We start from the raw sequence: 26,306 nt of genomic DNA, 5'->3' as shown, positions 1-26,306 counted from the left end.
AGCGCCAGTGTTGGTCAAGTCTGGTCTTCAATGAGCTTGCTCTTTGTGTCATATTATCTGTTGAAGTATATCGAGGCGTAATTTAATGGAGCATCCACCCGACCCGTCCATTATGAGCAGATTAACTGTGCTCGAGGCCGAGGCTAATACAGTACAGGTATTATATTCTGGCCGACCTTTTCTAGCAATATACTGTACAGAATATACTACGTACATTTAAATTTATACTTTACACTAACAATCCACGTGTATCGGGGCAGTGTATGCACTGCCCCGGTATACTCGTACTGTATTGTTAATGGACTGGTACATTTATCCAATTTACATATACAGTAGAGTACTGTGCTTAGCTAGGCTAATAGGGACCCAAGACTATAGAACCTTTCATTTGTGGACGATGCCAAGTTATTCAGGAAAATTAAGCACCAAACAGACTGTGAAGAGCTACAGAAAGATGTCAGCCTCAGGAATGGTCAAAGGAATGGCTGTCAAGATTCAATCTCTGGAAACCAAGCTTTCACATTAGACTAAACCAATATTAAAAGTATGGCATAATCTTCACGATCACTCGCGCATTCTGAACTAACGTATAGTAATCCGAAAACTTAATAAATATAAGTCATTTCAATAAAAACTACTAAGATTTGTTCCGGGCCACTGGACACGCGCAAATCACAATGTTAAAAAAATATCGCAAAAGCCAAAGTACAGTCTCTAAAACAACTATCTGTGCAGGTGGGGGTCAATATGCTTCAAAATTTTACGTGCGACCTGTGACAGCCCTCGTATACCAAAATCTATCGTCCGTGTTCTCGTATCGTTTCTCACAAAGTATGCACAGATAGTTGTTTTAGCTACTGTACATTGGTAGAACGAGCAGCTATGGGTCCTCGCCGATTTTCCGGGACCGGATGGTCCGGCACCTCTTTTAATCCGGACAAAATTACGTAATGGCACTCGAAATTCCCGTGACCTCCACATTATTTTACTGGGATGCCACAGATGGAGTAACGTGTTAACCGCGCTCACTTTGTTTGTTTACTCTGTAGTTGCTGGTGGTTGCCCCTTGATTTTGTGTGATTCTCAGCTTATTCTGCACATACCGGGTATTTAACCCCAGTTATGGCTTCAAAGACAAGCACGAGTGTCGGCGGTGGTGTAAAACCTAAAAGCCAGTCCATATCGATACAAGATAAGGTGGAACTCTCAAAAACATTTGACCGTGGTGTTTCGGTGCGACGGCTGCGTCATTGGTATGGCATTGGTTCGTCGACTGTGTACGATATAAAGAAGCAAAGAGAAAAATTAACGAGTTCTATGTTGCTTTAAAGATACCGGGAGGTGTTTTGCTTAATATGACCTCTGTCAATCCGGCAAAATGGACAATCCGGCAAGACTCGGGAACCAGAGGTGCCGGAAAATGGGCGGTGACCCGTATTACGTAACGTTTTTTTCATTAATTCTAGTTGCAATTGATGGCATTAGGGAGATTATATGATCATCTATAGCAGTGGTTCCCAAACGTGGGGTCACGAGATGTATCGTAAAGGGTTGCACAGAGCTCGTGGGGTCGCTGGAGTCGCCTGGGTCTTGCAGCAGTCACTCAATGCTAGTCGTCAACGTAGTATTGAGGACTTCCTCGCCCGCAACCCACCACAACCACAGCCAGCCCAAGTCAGTGATAGTGATATTGACAGTGAGGATATAGACTTTGAGGGGTTTATCTGGGAGGCCCTACAAACCTCTGCGAGCAGTGAAAGTGATTCACCGGAGGGCAACTAATCTGCCCTCTGCCTTGGAACCAGCCGCCATCCACGTGTGCCGACCCAGCTTTTCTACTAACGTAAGTGCTAAAAAACCTATTATTATTGATTTTTCTCTTAATTATTTATAATGTGTGCATACCATCATAAAATTAAGATGTTATTTTTACTACAACGTGTTGGGAAAAAGTGGAGTTTGGGGGTCGGCCCAGTCTCTATTTCAATTAATCCCATATATTCTGTTCTTTCATTTACGCGTTTCTCGTTTTACGCGGTACTCCACGGGTTCAATTGACTGCGTAAATGAAGACCTAACTGTATACACTTCAACACAAGAAAAAAAAATTATGGTAGTACATAATTTCTTGTTGTAATGACTTGTTTTTTTTTTATTTGTTTTACCACCATAATTACTCACCGCCTATAATTTTTCAATGGTGATCTTTGGTAATTTAAAAAAACCAAAAAAAAAACACCGCTCTACAGCACTGTACTACATTAATACGTACCAAATTAAAATAAAAAGGGTTTATGGCCAAAAAATGACTGAAGATAAACTAATTTATTTCAATTTAATCTACAGTATTTATAGATCACTTCAATGCTTATCAGCTCACTAGCCATTCAGATGGTTGTTCTGTTTTATGTTGCCTTTGTTCGTGATCTCTTTTTTACTGTACAGGGGGTGTAGTCTTTGATTCCCTCAGGGAGTTGTGACTTTGCTTTGCTAGCTGTTCCCACCAAGTGGGTTGGGAGTAAGAAGGGCATTCAGCTGTGGCAACCTATAGAGTAATTACTGCATCATACTCATAAATGGCACTATACAGTACTTCTATAACTCAGATTCACAGATGACAGTACAGTACAAATCTACCAATCACATCCATGGCTGGTTTTATACAAAAGTCTGTAATGCTGCTATGAGGGTATAAATCATATTCCTAAATGGCACTATACTCTTCCTGACTAGCATTTAGGGGTGAGACCGTCCACAAATGATAAACTATTGTATGGTATAAAGACCTGAATCAGACTCACAGACAATAATACAGTATACAAGGTTGTAAATTGTACAGTTCTAAAATACTCATAGATGGTGCTGTAGCTTTGAATCTCACCCAAATATGGCATTGCTCAAAGTTGTGAATCACACCCATTTTTGGCATTGTACAAAATCCTGTATTCATAACCATACATGGATATCATTTGTCACTGCTAAGTACAAGTTACCCAATTATTTGAAACTTGTACCACAAGCAATCACAAGATAAGAAAAAGCAAGCACAAAAGGTTTGAGCATAAATGGAGAAATCATAGAACAACCCTGCTGAAAAACCATACACTATCTAAACTGTATCTTCGGGCTTTACAGCTACTGCAAGCTATATACTGTATATGTAGTTTAATTGAATTATCTTACCTGCCGTTGATTTGCAATAACAAAAAGTAAATAAAACATTATATGGCATCTCCAAATTTGTTCAGTATGACAAATGATAATTTGTTTACATTTTCTTATAATACAGTACTACATATTATGTAGTGTCACTATTGTTTCCTTGTACAATACAAAGCTGAGATAAATGCAGGATAGTGTACTACTAATGTATAATGTTTAGTTATTATCAATGCTTTGTTTCATATATCAAAAGAATCGGGAGTACAGAAAAATGTTCAGTGTACAGTAACAACATATTTATTTCTTCCAAGTGCGGGGGATCTTACACCTAGGATGTGATAAGATGTGTACACTGATTGCATACCGAAGCTTTGCAATGCCAGTTCTTTACATCTTTCCAGAGGCAGAACTAGAAGTACTTTACAAAATATGATGGGATCAACAGAAAATAATGGAAATATATAACTATACAAAACATAACACAATTTAGAAATACACGACATCATTCGCACCATTCCCAAATACCGTGGACTTGCTACTGTACTGTATATAATTATGCCCATTCTTCCCTTTCAATCTCTGTTCTAACTATTAGTTTAGGGAAATCTCTAAATTACAACAGCTAGAAAAAGGATATTTGTTTTCTTTTATTCTCAAGCAAACACAGGAATGATTAAACTACCTGAAATATTTGGTAACCTTAGCAAGTCCTCGATGTCACTCATTGAAACACATACTAAATTGGACATTCAAGCATCTGCTTGTTTTCTGTTGTAACAGGGTTCTCTGATTTAATCTACATAAACTTTTTCATTGGATTAATGAATGTACAGTACTGGAAAGCTCTATATGTCTTCACATCAACAATCAACACCAGTAGAGACAAACAAAGTCATATCCCTCACTGAGGGCAAGTAAGAACTAATCAAGTAAAAAATGCCGAGGCATTCTGAGACTTGTTGTTGATGATATACTCATGAAATAAAAATGAAAATATTATTGTTGATCCACAACTTCTTTCAGCCCACACAAAACTTCAGTTAGGTTAAACTAACTGTATAGTGTTCTAACAACTCCCATAACAGTTGCTTGCATTACTCAAGTTACTCGAGTTGTGGGCTATAAAGCAATATTGAGCAGTATGCCACACACCATATATGCATCTTAATACTGATAAATTTTATTCAAGAGAAACACAAGTTTCCCCGTCTGGTCTTCTCATGAGCAGGAGGTTGAATGTCACATTACTCCTACACTACACTACTTGTACCTACAATCTGTGCCACAATATCATGACCCACTTAAGTACTATTTAGCATATAAACACTTGCCGAAAATTAACTATGCAGAGTAACGCAAAACATTACTTTTCTTTGATTACTGTCTAAAGCCCTATCCTGAATGAGAAGATCTACAGTATATGGTCACTAGTTCAAAAGGGCAGGTGTGTGTGTGTGTGTGTGTGTGTGTGTGTGTGTGTGTGTGTGTGTGCACGTGCTTTTTGGGCATATCACATTAGTGTCCATACTACCTACTTGTGTGTTTAGGGGAGTACCCATGAAAATAAAGGCATCTTATTGTTAATACTATTCACATCTCTATAGACTGTTTTTCAAGCATTTCATATAGTAACAATATTGAATGACTTGATTCTACTCTACTGTTCAACTATCTGCAAACTTTGTCAAGTTTTATTACCAACAACAAATCTCACCTGCCCTTTCTTTTTTAATTAATATTTACCTCTTCATTAGTGTATCAATTACACTTAAGAGCAGTGGATATTTTGCCGTGACCAGTTAAGTTCCTACTAACGCTATTTTACTGCGAGTGCGCTCTGATTGGCTAATCGTCCATTACCAGCAAACGCGAGAACTATATTTGACCGTGACTCTGGCGACATTTATTTCGCTGTCAGTCGATCGCTTTGTATCTATAAACATAGCTAACCGTATTTCTGTTGTGCTTGGAAACTACTGACAAAAATAAAGGTAAAGACTCATTTTGGGTCGAATGTGGAATTTCATATTTCTATATACATAGGGCAAAAAAAAAAAAAAATAAATAATATATATATATATTTATATATATATATAAATATATATATATATACAGTATATATATTATATGCTATTACGTTTCCGCCACAAAATTATATTTTTCGAGTATTTGAACTAATAAAACCTCCCCAGTTACCAACAATATTGGTTGCTCAAAGTGGGCAGTAGAGGAAAATGTGGGGTAAAGTACTAATATGGAAGGTTTTATTTTACTTTCGGACAGAGCGCGCCCCAAAGTTATAAACTACTGAAACATTTAGATCTCCCTATTCTGAGCATTTTGAACCCCATATTTACCATTCGGAAATGGAAAATAGCGACACATTTGAATTAATTGATTTTACGAACTTTTCAGTCTTCGCATTTGTGAAGAGATGTTATCTGCGTGAAACCGAGTTAATTATGAGTGTGTTTACATCACACACGTGCAATGTTGACTGACGTCATCCAGTTGGGACCAATAATGTATCAATCTCATCACGCAATTTTTTTTTTCGACCAATCGCATTTGAATTTATTCAAAGGAAGGAACCTGGGTATGGATTTAAATTTCAATCACCAGTCTGACATTGGCCGTGGTGGTCATGTGCGATTCGTGCTCCTACGTAATCATGGTGTTCTCCCTACATCTGTCGAGTGTTAGGTTAGTTTAAGCTAGGCCTACCGGGGTTCCAGGAGCGGAGCCCCCAGCGAGGGGTTAGGTAAGGTTACGCTAGGTTACAAGTTGTTAGGTTAGATGACTCGTTTTCGTGTTCTCTCCCACCAAAAAAAAAAAAAAAAAGGATTCTCCAGGCTGGGGGGTCAGGGTGGGGAAAAACGAGCAATTTCCGCCATAAATGAAGGTCCGATTCGCTTAAGACACCAAAATACTGCAAAAACATATTGGTCAACCCCGAGGGAGTTGTGTCCGAAAGTAAAACTTTACCAAAAAGAACACCAAACAAGCCTTTGAAAACCTTACCTACCCTTAGTTATAAAAAGGTTAAAAATTTGGTTATGTCTGAGAACACTACTACCGCCAGAAGTCGTTCGATTTTGTTCATTTTTTTCCACAGATGATCTTATCATTATAAAAGAATCGACATTTACTATAACTTAATAAAGCCTGACCTAACCAATCACAGGAACCTACCTAACCGCCCACACCCCATATTAAACAGAAGTATGTAGTCAATCAAAGCGCACTCACGGTAAAATACCGTCAGTAGAAACTTTGCCCGTCAAGGCAAAATATCCACTACATACTTTTATTGGCAAACAGTGATATCAGCTAAATTAAAGTTCTTTTTTCCAACCAATGCTGACGTGACATTCAGATGATCTAAGTTTATTTTGAACTTTGGCTGTAATTGCTGATCAAATAATAAAACAGAACAGTAGTATTACACCTGGCCAATACTTGTACCACTGTACAGTATTACCCAAATGCTTCAAAATGTTCTTTCGTGTTAATGCAACTTATTAGTATATTTAAGTACACATTTAAACATAAATAACAAATTAAGAGTTTTTGTTTTACCTTACATACAAGTAATACAGTATGTGCTACAGATAGAGATCCTCAAATCTGGGACTTTGAGTCCTGGGTCCTATGAGGAGGACTTACGTCAAGTATTGCCTCCACTCACACCGTCCACCTTATTTTACTTTTTAAGGTACACGACTAAATAAATAAAAGATGTAATGTGTATACTTACAATTAAAGATTGCATTAGTTTTAGCGTTCTGACAAGTTGAGTTGTTTATGTAGCAACGAGAGACTCATGGGTGAGCAGCAGCAGCAGGTGGGGCTAAACATTTGTCTGAGGTAATATTGATAAATAATTGTCTGGTTGTATAAGTAACCCAGTATTTTATACTTATTTTCATACATTTGTACTAAAGCACATTATTATTCTATTTAAAAAGCTTTTGGAGTCAGTATTGACCAAATTAAACTAAAGATTTTAGCTAACTTATACCAGATGTTGTTTGTTGCCACACGGCTCAATGGTTCTGTCATATGTCAGTTAATTTTGTATTCTTCCCTGCTGCTTTATTGAAAACATTATTGTATATGGTAGCAAATGTTTTATGAACTAGATAATAACATTCAGGTCAGGTCTATGATAATTAATTGATATTCTCTTACACCCATTTATTTTAAGACAACTCTCAACTCAAATATACTATTATTTATTTTACCTTATGTATGCAATGACATATTCTTTATTTTGTCATATAAGACGAAAAATAAACATGGAACTGGTGTTTATACGAGTGTAGAAGCAAAAGTTGTACCCAGGGAGGAAAATCGTCGGTTTTGAGGGAGATTCTTAATTTGAGTTTACCTCCCTGTATTACTGTACGTTTTTTCCATTACCTTAACGTTTCAGAGCAAATTTAGTAAATATATGTAAACCCAACACACACACACACACACACACACTAAATACTGTATTACGGTACCTCTTAATTGACAGCCAAAGTTTAAATTTTTGCATCCTGAGAAATCATCTTACTTACAGCCTATTGAATTTAAGGACGGAAAAATTTAAAAACAAATTAATGCACAGATTGACACAAGTGGAATATAAATTGTTGCACATATCAGAATACAGATAAATATATTTCAACCTCATTTGTACTGATGACTGTAGTTGCACACACACACACACACATCACCTGGACACAGATGCCACGGCAGTTTCAAGATCAGCCTATTAGCCAAGGAGGTCTTATTCACAATTAGTCCTTGGCTTATAAATTAATAAAAACTACCACAAGATCATACTTCTGCACTGGTACTCAGAAGGATATCAAGTAAATGGGATATATGCAGCAATTTATGTGAAGTGCAGTTTATGAAATGTTAAGCCTCATACAGCGAATGTTAAATATCTAACATATCCAATGACTGACGCACTGAAAATGTTTGTGAAAACTTTGATAGTTTCTAAAAACTTAAAATTACATAATATGATTAAAGCAGCACTGTAGAGATGAACAAAATAATTTAGAAGCGTAAATTTTACTTGAGGAACTTGCCAGAACGAGATGTTAATGAATCAAGACCTCAGCTTTAATCACCATCGTCACTGAGAGTCACATGAAACCCTGAAAACCATTCCTGTCATAACCTCACTGTTACAAGATTGTATTGTTATATAAATGGTAACAACAATATGATTAATAATACAAAATTTCACCAATAGGGATGATCACAGTCATAACCCAACAGACCTTCAAATTTTCATTAAAATATAAAAGTTTATCTCAGATTTCCATTCATTCGGACCAACACACACTGCACGATAAATAAACATCATCAGCCCTAACCTAAAAAATAATGAGCAGGGAAAGGGGTTTTTCTCGATATGAAAATTACAACTACAGACAATAAACAGGTTAGGACGTTAGTGAAGATAGGGAAACATATGTGATGAGACAAACTATTTATAATTTTGGATAAATTTTTCCCTTTGCTAATTATACACAAGCAGTAAAGTTAATAAGAAATTAATACACTTTAAGAAACTAATTATTATTAATAAATATTCATGTTTCCAATTCTTTAATATACACAGTACAGTAATTTGTGGTGCCTTGCCTTTTTATATGACAAATATTGAAGAAATCTGCAAAAACTTACCAAGCACTGGCGGATACAGGAGACCAGGGGAACTGTGGCTCCCTATGTATGTTATATCTATATTTTGTCTACAGTATTCCTATTACAGATTACAGTACATATAGAAGAAAACATACACGAGGTTTGAAGTAAATATTTTTTTTATACTGTACTGTATTCTATGGTTATAAAGGATCGAGTTTTCAAGTAACATTCAGACAAATTTTCTTTATCACTAATTACCTATTGCCATCTGGATCTGTGATTAGTCCCTCCCAGTGCCTCTTCCATTATGAAATCCTGGATCCGCGAGTGTTACCGAGCTATAAAAACCCACGATACTATGAGGTGGGGATAGTCGTAACTCGTAAGCTTCGACTGGTATCCCTAATTTTGACTGTCACACAATTTCACCTCTAACTTTCATCACATCTATCACTATCCAATAATGAAAGAGTTCACTCACTGTGAGAATTCCTTGCAATTTTTCCACCTAAAGCATAATTGCAGACAAAGGTCTTTAAACATTGATTGGTACAGCCATGATTAAAATTTGGGTATTAAAATAATTTGAAGAAAAACAAATCTCAACTGTGAATAAGGTGTGACTAAGATACTTGCAGCTAAAGGGAGCTATGAAAAGTTTTACCTAAAGTACTATGAATTTTTGTTGTCTGTCTCATCACACACACAAATTCATGAGATAATACATACAAATTGAAGTTGCATTATTAGCCATTGCTTCACCACAGTCTACAATGTAGGACTTAGTCACTAGACATTAAGTAGTTAAATAATGATCAAAAAGGGATATATACAGAATCAAAGACGGGAACATCTGCTATTCAAAGCAGCTGATTCACAATAAAGTTTTCAAAGCACCATAAATTCAAAAAAAAAAAAATGTCTTTACCAGTAAATTATTTACAATATCTTACATTACTCTTTAATTAATTGTGTTTAGTTTTTCCTTGGATACATGAGAACATAAAGGCTTAAAGTACTTTTGCGATATGATAATGATATTCACATGTTTACTTGACAACCTCAATATTGCACCTCAACATTCACTTAGATTGCTGCTCAGTGTTCATAGATTGACACAGTAACTTGTCAGTACTATTAGTAACAATGCAGATGAACATGGAGTGAGTTACATTGCACTTATCAGCCTGTCGAGTCTCCAATATCTGTAATATAAAACTTACAGAACATTGAATACATTTATATTACAACAGCATCAACAGAAACATTAACTACTCAGTTTCATATATATAAAATTGAACTTACTGTATGAAAAGCCTGTGTGGGTTTCTATTAATTGTCAAATTTATACAATGGATTTGGTAAATTCATAATTTACCCCAGATAATATTGTCTAAATTCTTACCATACTTTTAATACTTGGAGCCAACTTTTTTTTTATTTGGAGCAAATGCTACATGACAAATGAGATTCCTGCTATAATATCCTTAAAATAGTACAATATATTACTCTAAGTGGAATGACTGAAGAATTCCTCAGGCCCTACCTAGTCAAGACTGATTCAGACATACGGATATGTTTAAACTCATTCCCATGAGCTCGTTTCACCTCCAAATGAATCACTGGTACCAGTTTATTCTTACAGCCTGGTGAGACGGGAAGAAACTACAGCGATATGTATCCAGGGAAGCCCGTGGAAGACAGACGAACAGAGCCGTAGAAAACACACTCCTTTGGACCGCACTGTGAAGGTGTGATCATATACTGAAAAGATTATTATAATGGGAGGTAACGTTGATGCACTAGTAGCCTATATGCATACTGGTTATTAAATACTGTTTTGAGTAACAGATAGTGTCACTGGTCACTTGATAATCACTGGAGACTGCATATGCTGTATAAAACATTTTCACTGTGAATGCAGGCCGAAGAATAATTTTTTTGTAATAAGAGTACAGTACTTCTTAAAACCTCAAGATTCCACGAGTCTGACCACACTTACACCTCACCTCTGATGTTCTTACGCATCAGGCTTTTGTGCAAGGCAAAGCCTGGGATCTATGGAAAATTATCAAAACTATTGTTGCTATGACGAAGGTGCATACCAAGAGCCCCCGGCACGTAGACTATCGTACGAGGATGTGGACTTTGTGGTATTCGCGTGGTATAGGTGGAAACTGGAAGGAGAGTACAGTCCAGCTTGGTCAGCAAGAGGTGCAGAGTATGCCGAAGTGTCTAGTGGCACTCCTGAAGACCCATAGGAGTATACGTGAGGTTTAAGAGGCACGGGCTGGGCAGGCATACCGCCCCCATCGCCGAGGTAAGTTCCCGATGCTCCTCGCAGCTCGCCGCAGTCTCCTGCCATTTTTTCGCGGGGCGAGACGCTTGACGGTGGAGTCATGGCAGAATGATAATCGGGATAGCCAGAACCTGTTAGGCCACCCCCAGGATAAGGGAACTCGTGTCCCTTGCTGAACATAGCATCCTGGTACCCTTCAGATCCTGGTGGGGTAGGGAGAGCCGAGCCCATTTCTGAATAATAGGATCTTTGTACAGATGAGCGTATTACACTCTCACGGCTGGCATACAGTTGTCTCAGGAGTGTAGTAGCTGGTAACGCTGAACTTTGCTGCCCACTTGCTCCTCCTACCCACTGAATAGTCGAGCGTTGCCCTGCACTGCTAATAGCAGTCGATACGCCTCCGCTCTTCAACAGAGTATCCTGTGAAATATCGGTCGGATCATCGGGCAAGTGTCGGGTCATGGCAGCTTCTAAGTCCCTGACGGCACCTTCGTCGCTGCGAGGTGGTGGTGCAACCGTGGTACCGGGGGAAGATTCTAGCGGTGTAGTGTTCATCATTGGTGTGGCTCTAGCATGAGGTGTGCCTGGGGTTGAAACTGGTGGTTCAGAAACACGACCGGGGGATGGCGCTCCTTCACAGCCTCCGCCCGAGTCCTCCGTAACGTCAGCATTCCCCATCGGAGTCAATAGGCCGCCAGGGGCCTGCAACACAATCTTAGTCAGACAAAATTCTTTGGGGGAAAAATAAAATCATATACAGAAGCAGAGATATAGATATATATACAAGCTACAGTCAAGGTTTCATAAAATGGCCAAAACAAAACAATTACTGAACTTTCCTAAAATGCCAAAATTCAAGTTAGTACTGTCAGTATATTAGTAATCACCATGCAAGTATTAGCAAGGTTAATAATAATATCTTACTAACTACAGGACTTAGCATATTAGAATAGGTTTAAAAGATGCGACCAAATTTTCCCTTGTAAATTACTTTGGAGGTATTTTCTTTTATAAGTAAGAATCACATTAACACCATCATTATGTATCACTTATGTAAACCAAAATACTGTACAGTACTGCTGACGAGTCTCAATGCAAAACAAAACTTCATAAGAAAAAATATGTGATCCTGAAGAAGACACATTTCCCAGGCAGAGTTGGCAAACAATACAATACAGTATTTGTATTAAATTGATGTCAGATGTATACAGAAGTTTTGGATGTTATCTGAATTTTTCTGTTTAGTCGATCGTATTTACTTTATGGTATATATAAAATAAAATTGTATCTGTGTTAAGTATCTTAAAAAAATTATTGATCAATATACAAATTTAATGTCATTTCATATAATCAATAAATGATAATAAAATTGAAAGGGTTTAGAAACTTATCAATATGAAAGTTTTGGAGTTGGACAAGATGAGCCTCCAGGGTGTTGCCACAGGAATATGAAACCCATTTAAGTCCCCTTATAAATGGTGAATGAGTTCTTTGTTCATATGTTTTTTTAGGTAACATTAAGTTACTCTTAATATACTGTACCTGTACATGTATTTTCAGTGTGTACCTCAGTCAGGCAATGAACAAGGGGTCCATTGGAAATATTTACCCTATACATGCAGGGTGTGCCATCACCCACCCTGTTAATACAGTGTTAATCACGATGTTATTACCTCCGTTTTAATCTGAGCCCCGTCTAAGGGAACACTGGGTGTACCTCGGAGTGGCGTGGAGATAGGCTCTGATTGGCCACTGGGGGAGCGTGTGCCCCCTGAGCCCCCTCCCGCAGTGTTGATGGAGGACCTTGGGGACCCGCCTGTGTCCTCACCCACTACCCGGGAGCCACCTTCTGAAGAACAATGCTAGAGGTCAAAAGGCTTAAAAGGAAAGTATCAATAGAGAATTAAAACTCTAAGAAGGAATATGATGAGAAAAATTGACTATAATACTGTATACAAATACTGTACTTTACCAGGATTACCTCATTATGAATAAGTTGGAGAGGAAGGAGAGACAGACAGACAAACAAACAGTAAGAAAGTTGCTGAGAAGTGTTGTTGATTTTAAAGACGAGTTGCACATCACAAATGTGGAAAGATTTGATAAAAACACAGTGCAGTTAGTGAAAATCACCATCCCCAAACACAAGCACAGGAGGTATGGAACCTTAAGCAATTAATGGAGTACAGCAATGTCTACATCACCTGACAATTCGGCAAAAAAAAATGAAAAGGAGCTCAGAGACAAACTGAAAGAATTACGAAGACCAGAAGGGACCAAGTATTAAGGGTACAAGAAGATGGGGAGGTCAGAGTAATGTTTCAGCCCTCTCATCAGCAAGGAGATTCTTCTTCACAAAAAAAAGGTACCAGTTCAAGCTGTGGAGTCGAGAACAGTACTGGGCTTCAAAATAACCACTGACAAAACTCTGAAGCAATGGAGGGATCCTACACACGCCACTGGCATTCTTCCCTCGGCATGTCCACCTCTGAGTTTGGGTTGCCATAAGGTAAGTACAGTAAATACTGCAGAGTATTTAATAAGGGAATAATTTTCTTTTTAAACTGGTTAAATATTCTATCTTCTTTTTAGTGAATATATTTAACAGTACATTTAACCTCAAATATAGGTAACATCATGTTGTGCAGTTGTAATTCCTGAAGTCGAAGTAATTGATGACAGGCCAGTGTGACTTATGGAACTTTGTAGCTTATATATACAGTACAAAACTTCTGAATATCATTTTTGTTTTTAGCCTTTTGAATATGATAAAGCCATTTGACTATTTTTAACTTTAAACACCATGGTAAAAAAAAGTAGAAGGGTTTAGATTGTTATATACACATTTCAACATTGTCTTTAAAATTGTCAACAAAATATTGGTCCTATCTACAAAATTAGTAAATTATAGTCACAATAAAATAACACAATGACAATATTTAACACACAACTTATACAGAATAATAAAGGTAATGTGGTTCTACAGTCACTAGAGAAAACATTAATGCAAGAGTCAATGGAAACAAAATGATATCACCAGGTACCTCTTGTGGCTTTACTGGACTGTATAAGAATGTGATGATGGGGTACATGACTACTCCCATATTAACTCCAAAAGTTAACATAAACACCACATTATTGCAACTTACAGAATTATGAACCGTACTCAAGACGCCTCCACAACGGCTTGTAGACCATCGGATTGGACGACTTGTGTTAGTTGTATATATATAAACAAAATCTTTTAAGTCGTATTTTTGTAACTTTCCTAACTTCCAAATTGTGTTCAAGATTTTGCATAGCTTACAGGAGTATGCAAATCAAACAGAGTAAAGCTTGTGTTCTTCATATTGTACTGTGTATGTTAAGTGCATACAATCAAATCATCTCCATTTCAATAATTTCCAGGTAAAAGAACCTTTGAATTTTTTTTTTTTAAAAACCACGGGATGGAGGTGTGATCTGTATCTGGATATATTCACCACAAAGAGATAGGGTTGATTAGTTTCCACCATCACCATCTGAGAACAGCTTTATATATACTGTACTGACCTGGGGGCTCGGGTGTGGCTGAACTTGGGTACTCCAGATCGTCGGATTTCATGTTAGCCAGGGCAGGGTCTAGCTGGGTCTGGTCGAGGACTAGACTTTCGTATTCTGCCCTGCTGGAAAGTGAGTGATAGACCATGAAGAAAAGGGGAATGATATTCGAGAAGAAAAATAAATAGAAATATAAAAAGCAAAAAAATTATCATAAATGCTGATTGTGAATGAAGTTTATATATTTCTTAAAATATTATATATCAGAGCTGTAAAATATATCCATAATAGAGAATAGTAAATAAAATGTCACAAAAAAATTATTACATTCAGTATACAGGTGAGACTGCCTGTCCTATAGCTCAAGACATATGAAACTTAAATTACTTTTTTTATTACAAATTTACAAAACAAAAGGAAAACACTACCTTATCACATAATTAACACAGATGATATTTTGTTCATCGCCATTTTTAGTGTTAATGACAACCGTTGCACAGGTCTGCATCCAGGTGTAGCCGCCTGACTTGTTCAACAGCCGGAAGTATGGACTCATAACCTGACCCTTCTGGATCACTGAAAATATGAGAAAATTTGTGTAGTAGAGATTTTTTACAAATACAGTAACTGCTCTTGTTTACTGACACAGTGAGAGGAAGGGGTGGAAGCCGTATACAAGGTGAAATACATGATAACCAGCTTGCAATTAAAAAAAAATATATATATAAAAATTTCTTGCTTTATAAATAATGGTTATGTATTATTATAAGAAAACTATAAATAAATTAGACAATAAGTAAATAAATATATTGTACAAAGAAAACTACAAATTAAATGAGAAAATTCTATACTTTTACAGATACACCCAACAGCCATATACTGTAAACGAATAGTACAGTACTACACTCACAGTCAACGTGTGTCTTGCGTAACTTCTCAACATCTTCACCGTGACAGAGGGAGTACAGTGATCGACCTTGCAGCTCATCAGGCGTGTAGTCCAGTAAATCTGCCACTCTGGGGAGAAACATTAGCTATGAGTTAGACATATGATATTAAACAATGTTAAGTATAAACCTTATAAGTGTCAGTCATTACTTGTTACTTACTGCTCATCGTGGAAATAATATGACTGTAAAACCAATGTGAGCAACTTACTTAGGTTCACAATGTGCTATTCTGAAGTCAAAGGTTATCCTGGTAACAAACATATCGGGCTCGAGCCGCACTTCATGTACAGAAGGTGGGGGGAGTGCTATGGCGAGAGCTACCAGACCCATCAGTTGTGGAGGATTCTTGCGGGAGTGGCTGAACACATACTGGGGTCGGAGGTGTCCCAGAACCAACACAACCTGAAGTAACAAGAGACGGTCAATATTCTTTTCCTATTCCCAATACGTTATCAAATAAGTTGATCTAATAAAATACTTGAAAACTCTGCTATACCCTGTACATGTTTTATTTATTTTGAAGTTAATAATATTTTCATTATACATTGTTCTCTTAATACATTTTCTTCAAACATTTTACATTCATGTTATTCTAAAATGATTAATCTCGTTTTCATATTTTCTGACACTAAATTTCTTTTCTAAAAATAAATAGTGAAGCCTTAATGTATGGTACAATTTGTTTTTCTATGCAAGCCTTTAAATCTTTCCTCTTTGCCATATTGTCTCTGAATTAAATGCATTGATAATAAAAAACACATTTTGTAAACTTACCCTGTAACCTGAAGACTTGAAGTGACACCCTCTCTTTGTAAGGGTAGATTTCATACGGATACAAAAAGAGCGGTCATACCCCTTGAACTGTGAGGTGCTGCCGAGGGCCATACAGGTCGCCACTATCAACATCAAGCCAGGGACAAAAGGTGGATAAAATATTAGTCACAACCAACAAGATGGATCACTTAACCTAAACATGCAGTCATCCTCAAGAACACATCAACATTTTCATTAAACAATATACTGTACCCCAGTTCTTGTTAGAAAAATAACTAAGTAACAACATTCACTGATGAAATGCGAAAAAAAAGAGTTCTCAAGATAGGGGGGCAAGGGGAAGGGGGCGTGTACCACATCAAGATGGTGTACCGAGGTTTAGCAAGTCTGGAAGAGTGCATGGAGACAGCTCAAGTTTGGTGAAGGTGTTGAGATTTTACGAGTGTGGAGGAGTTCATGGAAGTAGTTGAAGTTTTTGGGAAAATGTTTGAAGATCTTGCAAGTTTTGTAAAGTGCATGTTAATGTGTGTATGGACCTGGGAAAGTGAGTGGAATCTTAGAAATTTTTGAAAATGAAAGTTGGGGGAAGGTAAAGATTTTTGTAATGTTTATCAGACCTCTTATGAAACATTTTACAAAAATGGTGACAATAAAACTAAGAACACCCTTAAATATTTACCAAATATATAAGAACTGTACATATGGGTAAAACATAGTACAAAAACAGATTATACTCTATAATTTAAAGCATGCTGCAAGCATTAATATATATATATATATATATATATATATATATATATATATATATATATATATATATATATATATATATATATATATATATATACATATACATGGGGTATATATAATGTATATTACATAGCCAATATTACTGCATGCCAATTGATCAAATGCCAATACATGTCATATTCATTATCAGTACTTCAGGACAATGATACAATCACAAATTAATGCACTACTGTACTGTACAACACTGCATCTAAATGTACACATTACACAGCGTAATGAAGCTTCTCTTGTCCAACTAACACAGCAACCGTACTTGGCGACACTCACTATTCCATTTGGCATCTCTCAGAGTTCTTCTCAAAATTTTTATTTTTCATTCATTTTCAATACTGGCAAATGGCACACCATGCCATACAACTCTTCAAATAATGATTAATATTTTAGTAGGTATTTTAGTAATACTCATAACTTAAAAATACAATTCCAGAAATCAGTAAACAGGCTGGAGACTAGCAAAATAGGACAGCTTCAAATATTATTAAATTTAGGTAAATATAAAGATGAACATAATATATTACACATCACAAAATTATTCAGGAAGCCGTCACTATTTGCCCTTCAGTATTTGTCTAGTTACCCTCACCTGTTTTCAGTTTTCTGTGGTCCCGCCACCGCGACAAGTGAGTGTTGTGTTATTACGGTTAGTGTACTTACATGGAAGCTTACCGTCAGGGTTCATAGTTCCCTGTGACCCTGTCGCCCCTTCCTCTGACCCTAAAGAGGAGGGGGAGGGTAAGGGCTGACCTGTGGATAAGGTCAGACCTAACTGATCCGCCAGTTCCTGATGGTCTTGTTGGTGGATATAGTCGAACACGCTGCTTCCTGTCATTTCCACCTGCAAGACAACATGTTATAGTAATAATCTTCCAATTTAATTGCACACGAAACAATATCTGCTAAAATATAAAATCCTAATAATATATAATGACAAAATTAAGACGGAACGACAAAATGCTGCCATTATACATTATCTTACATTACAGTTTGTAAAGTGACAAATCAATTTCAAATTATCTAGAAATGTACTTTTTTACCATTTACATCATACATAAACTTGAAATATTATATATTTATTAACCTTTTTAACCGGGAAAATATATCTACTCAGAATTGTGATCACTAAAAATACACAAGTTCATGAGTGAATTATTTGACAACGTTTTCTATACGTGGATAAGACTCCCTAACTCAAGTAATACTAAAATCAAATGCAGCCTGGCCTTCGTAACACAGCCCGGCCTCCATAACACAGCCCGGCCTCCACAACACAGCTTGACCTTCGTAACACAGCCTGGCCACGCAACACAGCCCAGCCTCCACAACACAGCTTGACCTTCGTAACACAGCCTGGCCACGCAACACAGCCTGGCCTCCATAACACAGCCCGGCCTCCACAACACAGCTTGACCTTCGTAACACAGCCTGGCCTCCACAACACAGCTTGACCTTCGTAACACACCCCTGACTGCCGCTGCACCGACCCATCTCACAAGGCTTCTCCTCCGTGATATAATTTTCTCTCTGTTTACTCTCACTTTCCTCCTTGTCTAGCTGTTCTCTCGCGTGTGTGAGATAATCTACGTGTTATTTTTTCTCCTCTTTACCCAATCTTTTATTTCATTTGGTGTTTATTTTTGTTTACTTTGTGCAGTTTCATTTATTATTCTTTGCATTGTCTCCGCTGTTTGCTGGCCAAGAGGAAAGTTGATACTGTATTTCTGTTTAGTTCGGATTTCTCTTCCACTTTTTCGTCAGTAATTTCTTTCACAGATATACTTTACGTTATCATCATTTTACGTTTCTATTCCCCCTGCTTTATCTCTATTGTCCCTCACCTTTCTTTTACTGCCATCTATTGTGTTCCTAGTTCATTGATCTCTCTCTCTCTCCCTCCCTCATCTATCTCATACAACTAATTTGGGTGATGAAGCCCTTGCTCTCACCCTACTGTTAGAGACGCCCTCCTCCTCCTTCTCTACCTCACACATCTTCCTATTCTCCCTCATACGTTCTCCTTCCTTCTCCACCACTCCTTCGTCTCGAGTCCGTTGTTTCTATTTTATCTTTGTTTCTCTTTAGTGTCTTCTTCGTGTGTTTCTCTTTCTCTCCTCTCTTTTTCCCCATTCACTTTGTTTCTCCTGTTCTTTTTTTTATCGCTTTACTGTATATGTGTTTGTCCGTCTCCCGTTACCCCTAGATGATAAAGACTTCCTCCTTCTCCCTATCCTCCAGGCGGGTGTTGGAGACTCACTCTCTCCCTCTCCTACAGGCGAATGTTGGAGACTCCCTCCCTCCCTCCCTGTCTCTCTCTCTCTCTCTCCCTCCCTCCTCCAGGCGGGTGCTGGAGGGCCCCTCGCCTAGTATCGAGCCGGGCCGCCCTAGTGTGGATCGTGGCCGGCATCGCAAGTAGCTGAGCCCGCAATGCGAACGCTACTGGAGGTGGGGACTCCTACTCCTCTTCCTCCTCCACCTCTTCTTCCTCCTCCACCACCTCCTCCTCCTCTTCTTCCTCCTCCTACTTCTCCACCTCCTCGCCTATTTCATATAACAATACTACTTCCACCACCAATACCTCTTCCTCCACCCCCTTCCACTACTACTCCACCACCATCACCATCCCCTCCTCCTCCTCCACCACCCACACAGCTCATGCCTCACGCTGCAGGAGGAGGAGGAGGAGGAGGCCATTCCCTTCCTCCTCCCCGGGCTCATTACTCTCTATATATGGGGTTGTGTAGGGGAGGACTGTCAACATGTGGAGCTGTGTACGTGGTGGGGTGTGTACGTGGTGGGGTGTGTACGTGGTGGGGTGTGTGTGTGTGTGTATGTGGTGGGGGTGTGCACGTGGTGGGGGTGTGCACGTGATATGGGTGGATGTGTCCGTGGGAATGAGGATGGATGTGTATATGGAGCTATTAACCTAGGAGTGTACATGGGTGTGTACGTGGGGGGTGTCCTTTGCGGCATGCTGAGAGTGTTGTAAAACAAATTCTAACTCACATGCTAATACTCGTCTGCTGTGCATATATATGATGTATACATCCGTGTGTGTGTGTGTGTGTGTCTGTGTGTGTGTCCGTGGAGATGTACGTGTGTGTGTGTGAGAGTAGGAATATGTGAGAGAGAGAGAGATTGGCTAGCAAAGGCTGTGTCAGATCGCCTTTAAAAGTTTATTTGCGTATTCCAAGAGAAGTTATTTACCCTCGTGTATTTTGTCCAACAGACACAATTTATCACCATTAATTACAAAAAAAATAAAATTAATAAAAAAATAATAATTGAAGCGATATACAGTAATTATTAATTTACAGGGTTAAATATACAAGATAGGTTAATTAACATAATTAAAAAAGACAAATGTTAAAATATAAAAAATTTTCCATCTCTATTTTAATTTCTTGCCTTTAATATACACAATACCCATTCCCAGTCCTGCCTAGGGCCAACTTATAAGTCCTAATCCAACTTGAGAGTATTATCAGAGATGCAGCGATGGAACATCTACTACGAAACAACCTTGTAAAAGATTGCCAACACGGTTTTATGCCGGGGCGCTCTTGCTTGACACAATTGCTCAAGGTATTGGATATTTGGACCCATATTCTAGAACGGGGTGGTAATATCGACAATATTTACCTAGATTTTGCCAAGGCTTTCGACAGTGTACCCCACGAAAGGCTGAAAATCAAACTGGAAGGGTACGGAATTCGGGGAAATGTCCTAGCGTGGATAGAAGACTTTCTACATGACCGCAAGCAATGTGTGGTGATTAATGGCACGAAATCGTCATCTGTACCTGTAACAAGTGGGGTACCGCAGGGTAGTGTATTGGGCCCGCTGTTGTTTGTTTGTTTCATAAATGATATGCCTGACGTTGTACACTCCTCCATACAAATGTTTGCCGATGACGCCAAGTTATTTCGGGAAATTAAGAACCAAGCGGACTGTGAAGAGCTGCAGAAGGACCTCTGTGGGCTCCAGGAATGGTCGAAGGAATGGCTGCTGAGATTCAATGTCACGAAGTGTAAGAGGATGCACCTGGGGCGTACCAACGGTAAGGAGGCGTACCATATGTCCCAACGGGATGAAGAAAATGTACTAGTTGAGACTGTGTGTGAGAAGGACCTAGGTGTGTATGTTGACAATGAGCTGAAGTTCTCGGGCCATTGTGAGAAGAAGGTAAATCAGGCAAATAAATTATTGGGTCTTATAAGAAGGTCGTTCAGATATCTAGACGGTCCGTCCCTCGTGACGATCTTCAGGAGTGAAGTGCTTCCCCATCTGGAGTACTGTCACCCCATCTGGTCCCCGAGATATGCTAGGGACTGTCAGTTGGTTGAAAATGTTCAAAGGAGGGCCACCAAGCTGGTGCCTGCACTTCGGCATCTCAGCTACCCTGCGAGATTGGAGCGCCTGAACTTGCCTAGCTTATACTACAGACGGGCAAGGGGGGACCTAGTTGAGGTTTATAAGCATCTCAGGGGGCACTACTCAGTTGAGTGTCCTTACTTGGAGCTGGCGGACGCTCGCCCCACAAGGGGTCACAGCTCAAGATTGAAGAAGCCGCAAGTCCGGAAAACCGTGAGGGCAAACTTTTTCGGAGTGAGGGTTGTAAACTCTTGGAACAATCTACCAGAAAGTGTTGTGACGGCACCGAGTGTGAGCTCTTTCAAGAGAAGACTTGACCAACACTGGAGCGGGTTCAGGTACATTCAGGAGCCGGTGCATGCCCAGTATTTGCCAACAGTGCGTGACAGAGACGTGACCGATCGCCCGGGCGGCTAGCGAGCCGACCTTTTGGTGAAGAATATAAAGGAAAAGAGTCGTGACCGATCGCCCAAGCGGCTAACAAGCCGATCAGTGGCGAAGAGGATAAAAGTAAAAAGTAAGTTCTGCTTAAGTCCTACAGCTATGATCTATTCAGGTCCAGGCCACGTCCCGACCTAGTCTTATAATAATACTCTCCCAAGAGTTATCCAATACACCTCCTAAGACTGACTCAATATCCTCCCAAAGACCTACCAACCCCGAAGACCTACCTCAATACCCTCCTAAGACCCACCAAGACCTACCTCAAGACCTACCTCAAGACCTACCACAATACCCTCCTAAAACCCACCCCAAGGCGTCGGCTGCATCAAGACCCACCTGTGAGAGGCCGAGGTATATGGAGACGGTCTCAGAGATGTAGAGGAACCTGCCGTCAGCCGCCAGCGTGAAGGCGAACCCGTCGAGGCTCTGCAGGATGTGTGTTCCTTGGTGCGTCTCAAAGATGTCCATCGTCATCCCCGACATAGATCTCGGTCTGATGTTGCCCCCGGCTGTAACAAACACACATACAGACACTGGGTGATGGTGATGGGTGGTGGTGATGGGTGGTAGGGGTGGTGATGGTGGAGGGTGGTGATGGATGGTGATGGTGGAGGGTGGTGATGATAGTGGTGGGTATGTCGGTGGTGTGGGTGGATGTTGGGGCGGAGGGAGGGAGGAAGGGTGTTGGAGAAGAGAGGTGAGGGAGGGAGAGAGGGGGATGCTGGGGAGGAGAGAGGAAGGAAGGGTGTTGGAGAAGAGAGGGAGGGAGAGAGGGGGATGCTGGGGAAGAGGGAAGGGGATGCTAGGGAGGAGAGGGAGGAAGGGTGTTGGAGAAGAGAGGTGAGGGAGGGAGAGAGGGGGATGCTGGGGAGGAGAGGGAGGAAGGGGAGGGAAAGAGGAGGGAGGGGAGAGAGGGGATGCTGGGGAGAAGAGGGAAGGATGCTAGGAGAGAGGAAGGAAGGTGTTGGAGAAGAGGAGGTGAGGGAGGAGAGAGAGGGGAGGGGGAGAGAGGGGGATGCTGGGGAGGAGAGAGGAAGGAAGGGTGTTGGAGAAGAGAGGGAGGGAGAGAAGCTATGTATTACTGTATGTTATTTATGTGGGAGATTTACACGTATATAAACCTGACAGAGATAAAAAACATTTCAGAAACATCACCAACACCCCCTCCACCCCAGGAGACAGAGACACACACATCTCCACCAATCCTCCCTCACCCCCGCCACCACACACGAGACAGACAGACAGAGAAACAGTTTCTCACCACCACCTCACAACTCCCTCACATAATCCCCATCATCCCTCCCTCACCAGCTGCGGCCCGCCAACAATGAATGAATAATGTGAGAGAGAGAGAGAGAGAGAGAGAGAGAGAGAGAGAGAGAGAGACCCCACAATGATCACACAGGCGGAAATAACACATCCTGTTAACTTCTTTTGTTAATCTTTATTTCCTTTTCTTAACTCAGTCATCCGCGTCACTTGATCTCTCCATTACCTGTTTTATTCCCTCCAGTTTACACCACAGAGCTCACCACTTCCTCACACACCACAAACCACACACGGAACAAACACTTTATTCTGAAGTTTTTGTGTGTAAATAAAAAATGAAAAAAAAACCAAACATTCGTAGGATTTTATTTATCTCTAGTCCTATCCTTCGTGTCATTGGTCTATCCTCCGTATCCTTCTCCTATCCCCAGTATCCTTGTCCTATCCTCCGTGTCTACATTACCCTCAACGTAAAAGCCTTAACTCTTGGACCAGTAGACGGAACACCTGACCTACACACTGGTCTCAATGAGCTGTCAACACCTCGGCAAAAAGGTTGTGATCCAAGTAAATTTAATCACCATGAGGACCTTTAATAACAGCAGTAAACACAGCAGGAGACCCATAACAGAAGCAGTAAACACAGCAGGAACAGCAGATGGCCCACGTCACCAGCAGTAGGAGGAGGATCTACAACAGCACGAGGACTCATAACAGCAGCAGAAACAGCAGTAAACATAGCAGAACAGCAGGCAGCAGACGTCAAGTAAAGACGTCATACAGCCAGTTCACAAAATATAACAATCCCGACTGAGGCCAATGTAAAAGCCTCTCTAGAGGTTGTGAGGCCACTAGAGGGTGTGTGAGGCTACTAGAAGGAGAGTGCTATGGCACTAGAGGTTGTTGGAGGCCACGAGAATAAAGTGTGAGGTTTATGAGAGGGTGAGGGGATACGGGATGAAGAAGGATGAGGAGAAGTGAGGGGAGGATGAGGCCAAGTGAGGGAAGGATGAGGACAAGTGAGGGAAGGATGAGGACAAGTGAGGGAAGATAGAGAGAGGTGTGATTGTGGTGGGGAGGACGGTGTGAAAGAGAAATGAAGGGAGACAAAGGGGGGGAAGGAGGAGGGGGGGGGGAGCTAACACCAACAGATGACCCCTCACACTCAACATATTTGGCTGTGGAGGATGATCCCCTCTTTTCTGCCCGACACCAACACCTACTTACCTCCCCTCACTCTCTCCCCTCCCCTTACATCTCCCCTCACTCTCTCTCCTCTACATATTCTCTCTTCATTTCTCCTTACACTTCTCTCCTCTTCCACTTCTCTCCCATACATTCAGGAAGAGTGGAGAGAGAGAGAGAGAGAGAGAGAGAGAGAGAGAGAGAGAGATGTAACACTACGAGATGGTAGTAAACAACATGGTGTCCTTAATTACCCCAAACAAACACACTAACACCCACACTGATTAAACCATCCACCATTACTGTTTATTTCACCTCTTTCCCCCTTCCTCCTCTTCCCCCCTTCCTCCTCTTCCCCCCTTCCTCTCCTCCCACTCATCATCCTCCTATTCCCACCCTCTCTTGTGATTCTTCCTCCTCTCCATTCATCCACCATCCTTCTTCTCTCCTTCCACTCATCCTCCTCCCCCTCTCCCCACTCCTCCTCCTCCTCTTTCCTCCCTCTCTTCTAATTCTTTCTCCTCTTCGTGTCCAGTTGTGTTATTTGATTTTCTCTCTTTGGTCATTTCTCATCCACTTCGTTTCGTTTCATCTTGTTTCATCTTGTTTCATCTTGCTTCATCTTGCTTCATCTTGCTTCATCTTGCTTCATCCTTCGCCAACTCACTCAACCCTAAGCCATGACGTCATAAAGCGAATCCCCCTTTCCCCCCCTTAGGTACGGATTACTGTGACCTCCTACGACCTTTGATGACCTGTTAATCCCTACGCCCGGATCACCTCCTCGCTAACTACCGCGGCCGCCTCTGTAATTACCCTCGTTATGGCAGTTAACACCATTCATAACCCGGCCATTACCGCCCCTAATGACCCATGACAATAAGGAGAAATATTAGTGATTAAGTGTGGGAGGATGACCTGTCGATGGGAGGGGGGGTGGAGGGGGTTGAGGGGGTTGATGGGGAGGGGGTTGAGGGGAGGGAATTGAGGGGGAGAGGGGTTGAAGGAAATGGGACTGATGTGGTGGAAATCGTCAATAGTAGATTAGAAAATGGTTATTGCGGTGGTGGTGAGATTGACTTAGAGAGAGAGAGAGAGAGAGAGAGAGTTGAATAATTGATGGGGTCAGTGGTAAATTGACGGGGGATGAGATATAAAGCATTGTATTACTGAGACAGATAGACAGTCAATCATCTGAGGTACACATGGACAGTTAACCAATAGACAGACAGACAGACAGATATATAAACAAGACCCACTAAATTCGGTCAAATCCCCCCCCTCCCCCCCCCATGGAAATGATCACCGTTTGCAGTGGAGTGTAAGTTGATGATGGGGAGGGGGGAATGGGGAGGGGGAGGGGGGAATGGGGAGGAATTGATGGACGGTGTAGGGGTGACTTGAGGGTGGTCTGTGGGGGAGAGTTGATGGATGGTGTGGAAGGGAGGGGAAGGGAGGGGAGGGGAGGGGGAGTAAGGGGGAAGGAGGGGATAGGAAGGATGAAGAAAGGGGGTAGGTGGATGAGGAAAGGGGGCAGGTGGATGAGGAAGGGGGGTAGGGGGAAGGGAGGGGGAAGAAGGGGGAGGAAAGGACGCGATAAACTTGTAAGTGACAGTAACATGTGTGCAGGAGGGAGAAGGACCTCTATGATGACAGGATACAAGGATCACTATAGCTTGTCTTTGTCTGTTGTTTTTATTAATTATTTTACCTAAAAAATACCCATACATACATACATACATACATACATACATACATACATACACACAGCAAACGTATACAAACAGCCATACAAGAGTTATATCACTTGGATCTCTTAAAGTCTCTCATAACGACATTTGTAAACA

General features: G+C 40.4%; 1 protein-coding gene and 1 long non-coding RNA gene across 3 annotated transcripts; one reads left to right on the top strand and one right to left on the bottom strand.

The window, feature by feature from the left end:
* Positions 1–6,987: 6,987 nt before the first annotated feature.
* On the top strand, positions 6,988–15,632 carry LOC121876437. Its single transcript, XR_006090767.1, has 3 exons — positions 6,988–7,029; positions 10,463–10,568; positions 15,519–15,632. It is a non-coding gene; the product is annotated as an uncharacterized LOC121876437 (long non-coding RNA).
* Positions 10,557–22,510, bottom strand: LOC121876415 (protein trachealess-like). Of its 2 annotated transcripts, none has more exons than XM_042381504.1 (9): positions 22,342–22,510; positions 17,860–18,028; positions 16,384–16,505; positions 15,818–16,011; positions 15,570–15,676; positions 15,088–15,235; positions 14,672–14,784; positions 12,793–12,968; positions 10,557–11,821 (listed from the first exon to the last, which is right to left on the bottom strand). In XM_042381504.1, exons 1-9 carry the CDS (start codon positions 22,486–22,488, stop codon positions 10,904–10,906), a joined length of 2,094 nt encoding a protein of 697 aa, XP_042237438.1. In that variant the 5' UTR covers positions 22,489–22,510; the 3' UTR covers positions 10,557–10,903. The 2 variants fall into 2 exon arrangements, with proteins under 2 accessions (XP_042237438.1, XP_042237441.1); XM_042381507.1 differs by having other exon boundaries at positions 14,672–14,781.
* Between the last annotated feature and the right edge of the window lie 3,796 nt (positions 22,511–26,306).

The sequence above is a fragment of the Homarus americanus genome, unplaced genomic scaffold (genome assembly GCF_018991925.1).
Source record: "Homarus americanus isolate GMGI-L3 unplaced genomic scaffold, GMGI_Hamer_2.0 scaffold33468, whole genome shotgun sequence".
Lineage (NCBI taxonomy): Eukaryota > Metazoa > Arthropoda > Malacostraca > Decapoda > Nephropidae > Homarus > Homarus americanus.
This window is presented reverse-complemented; position numbering and strand designations above follow the sequence as displayed.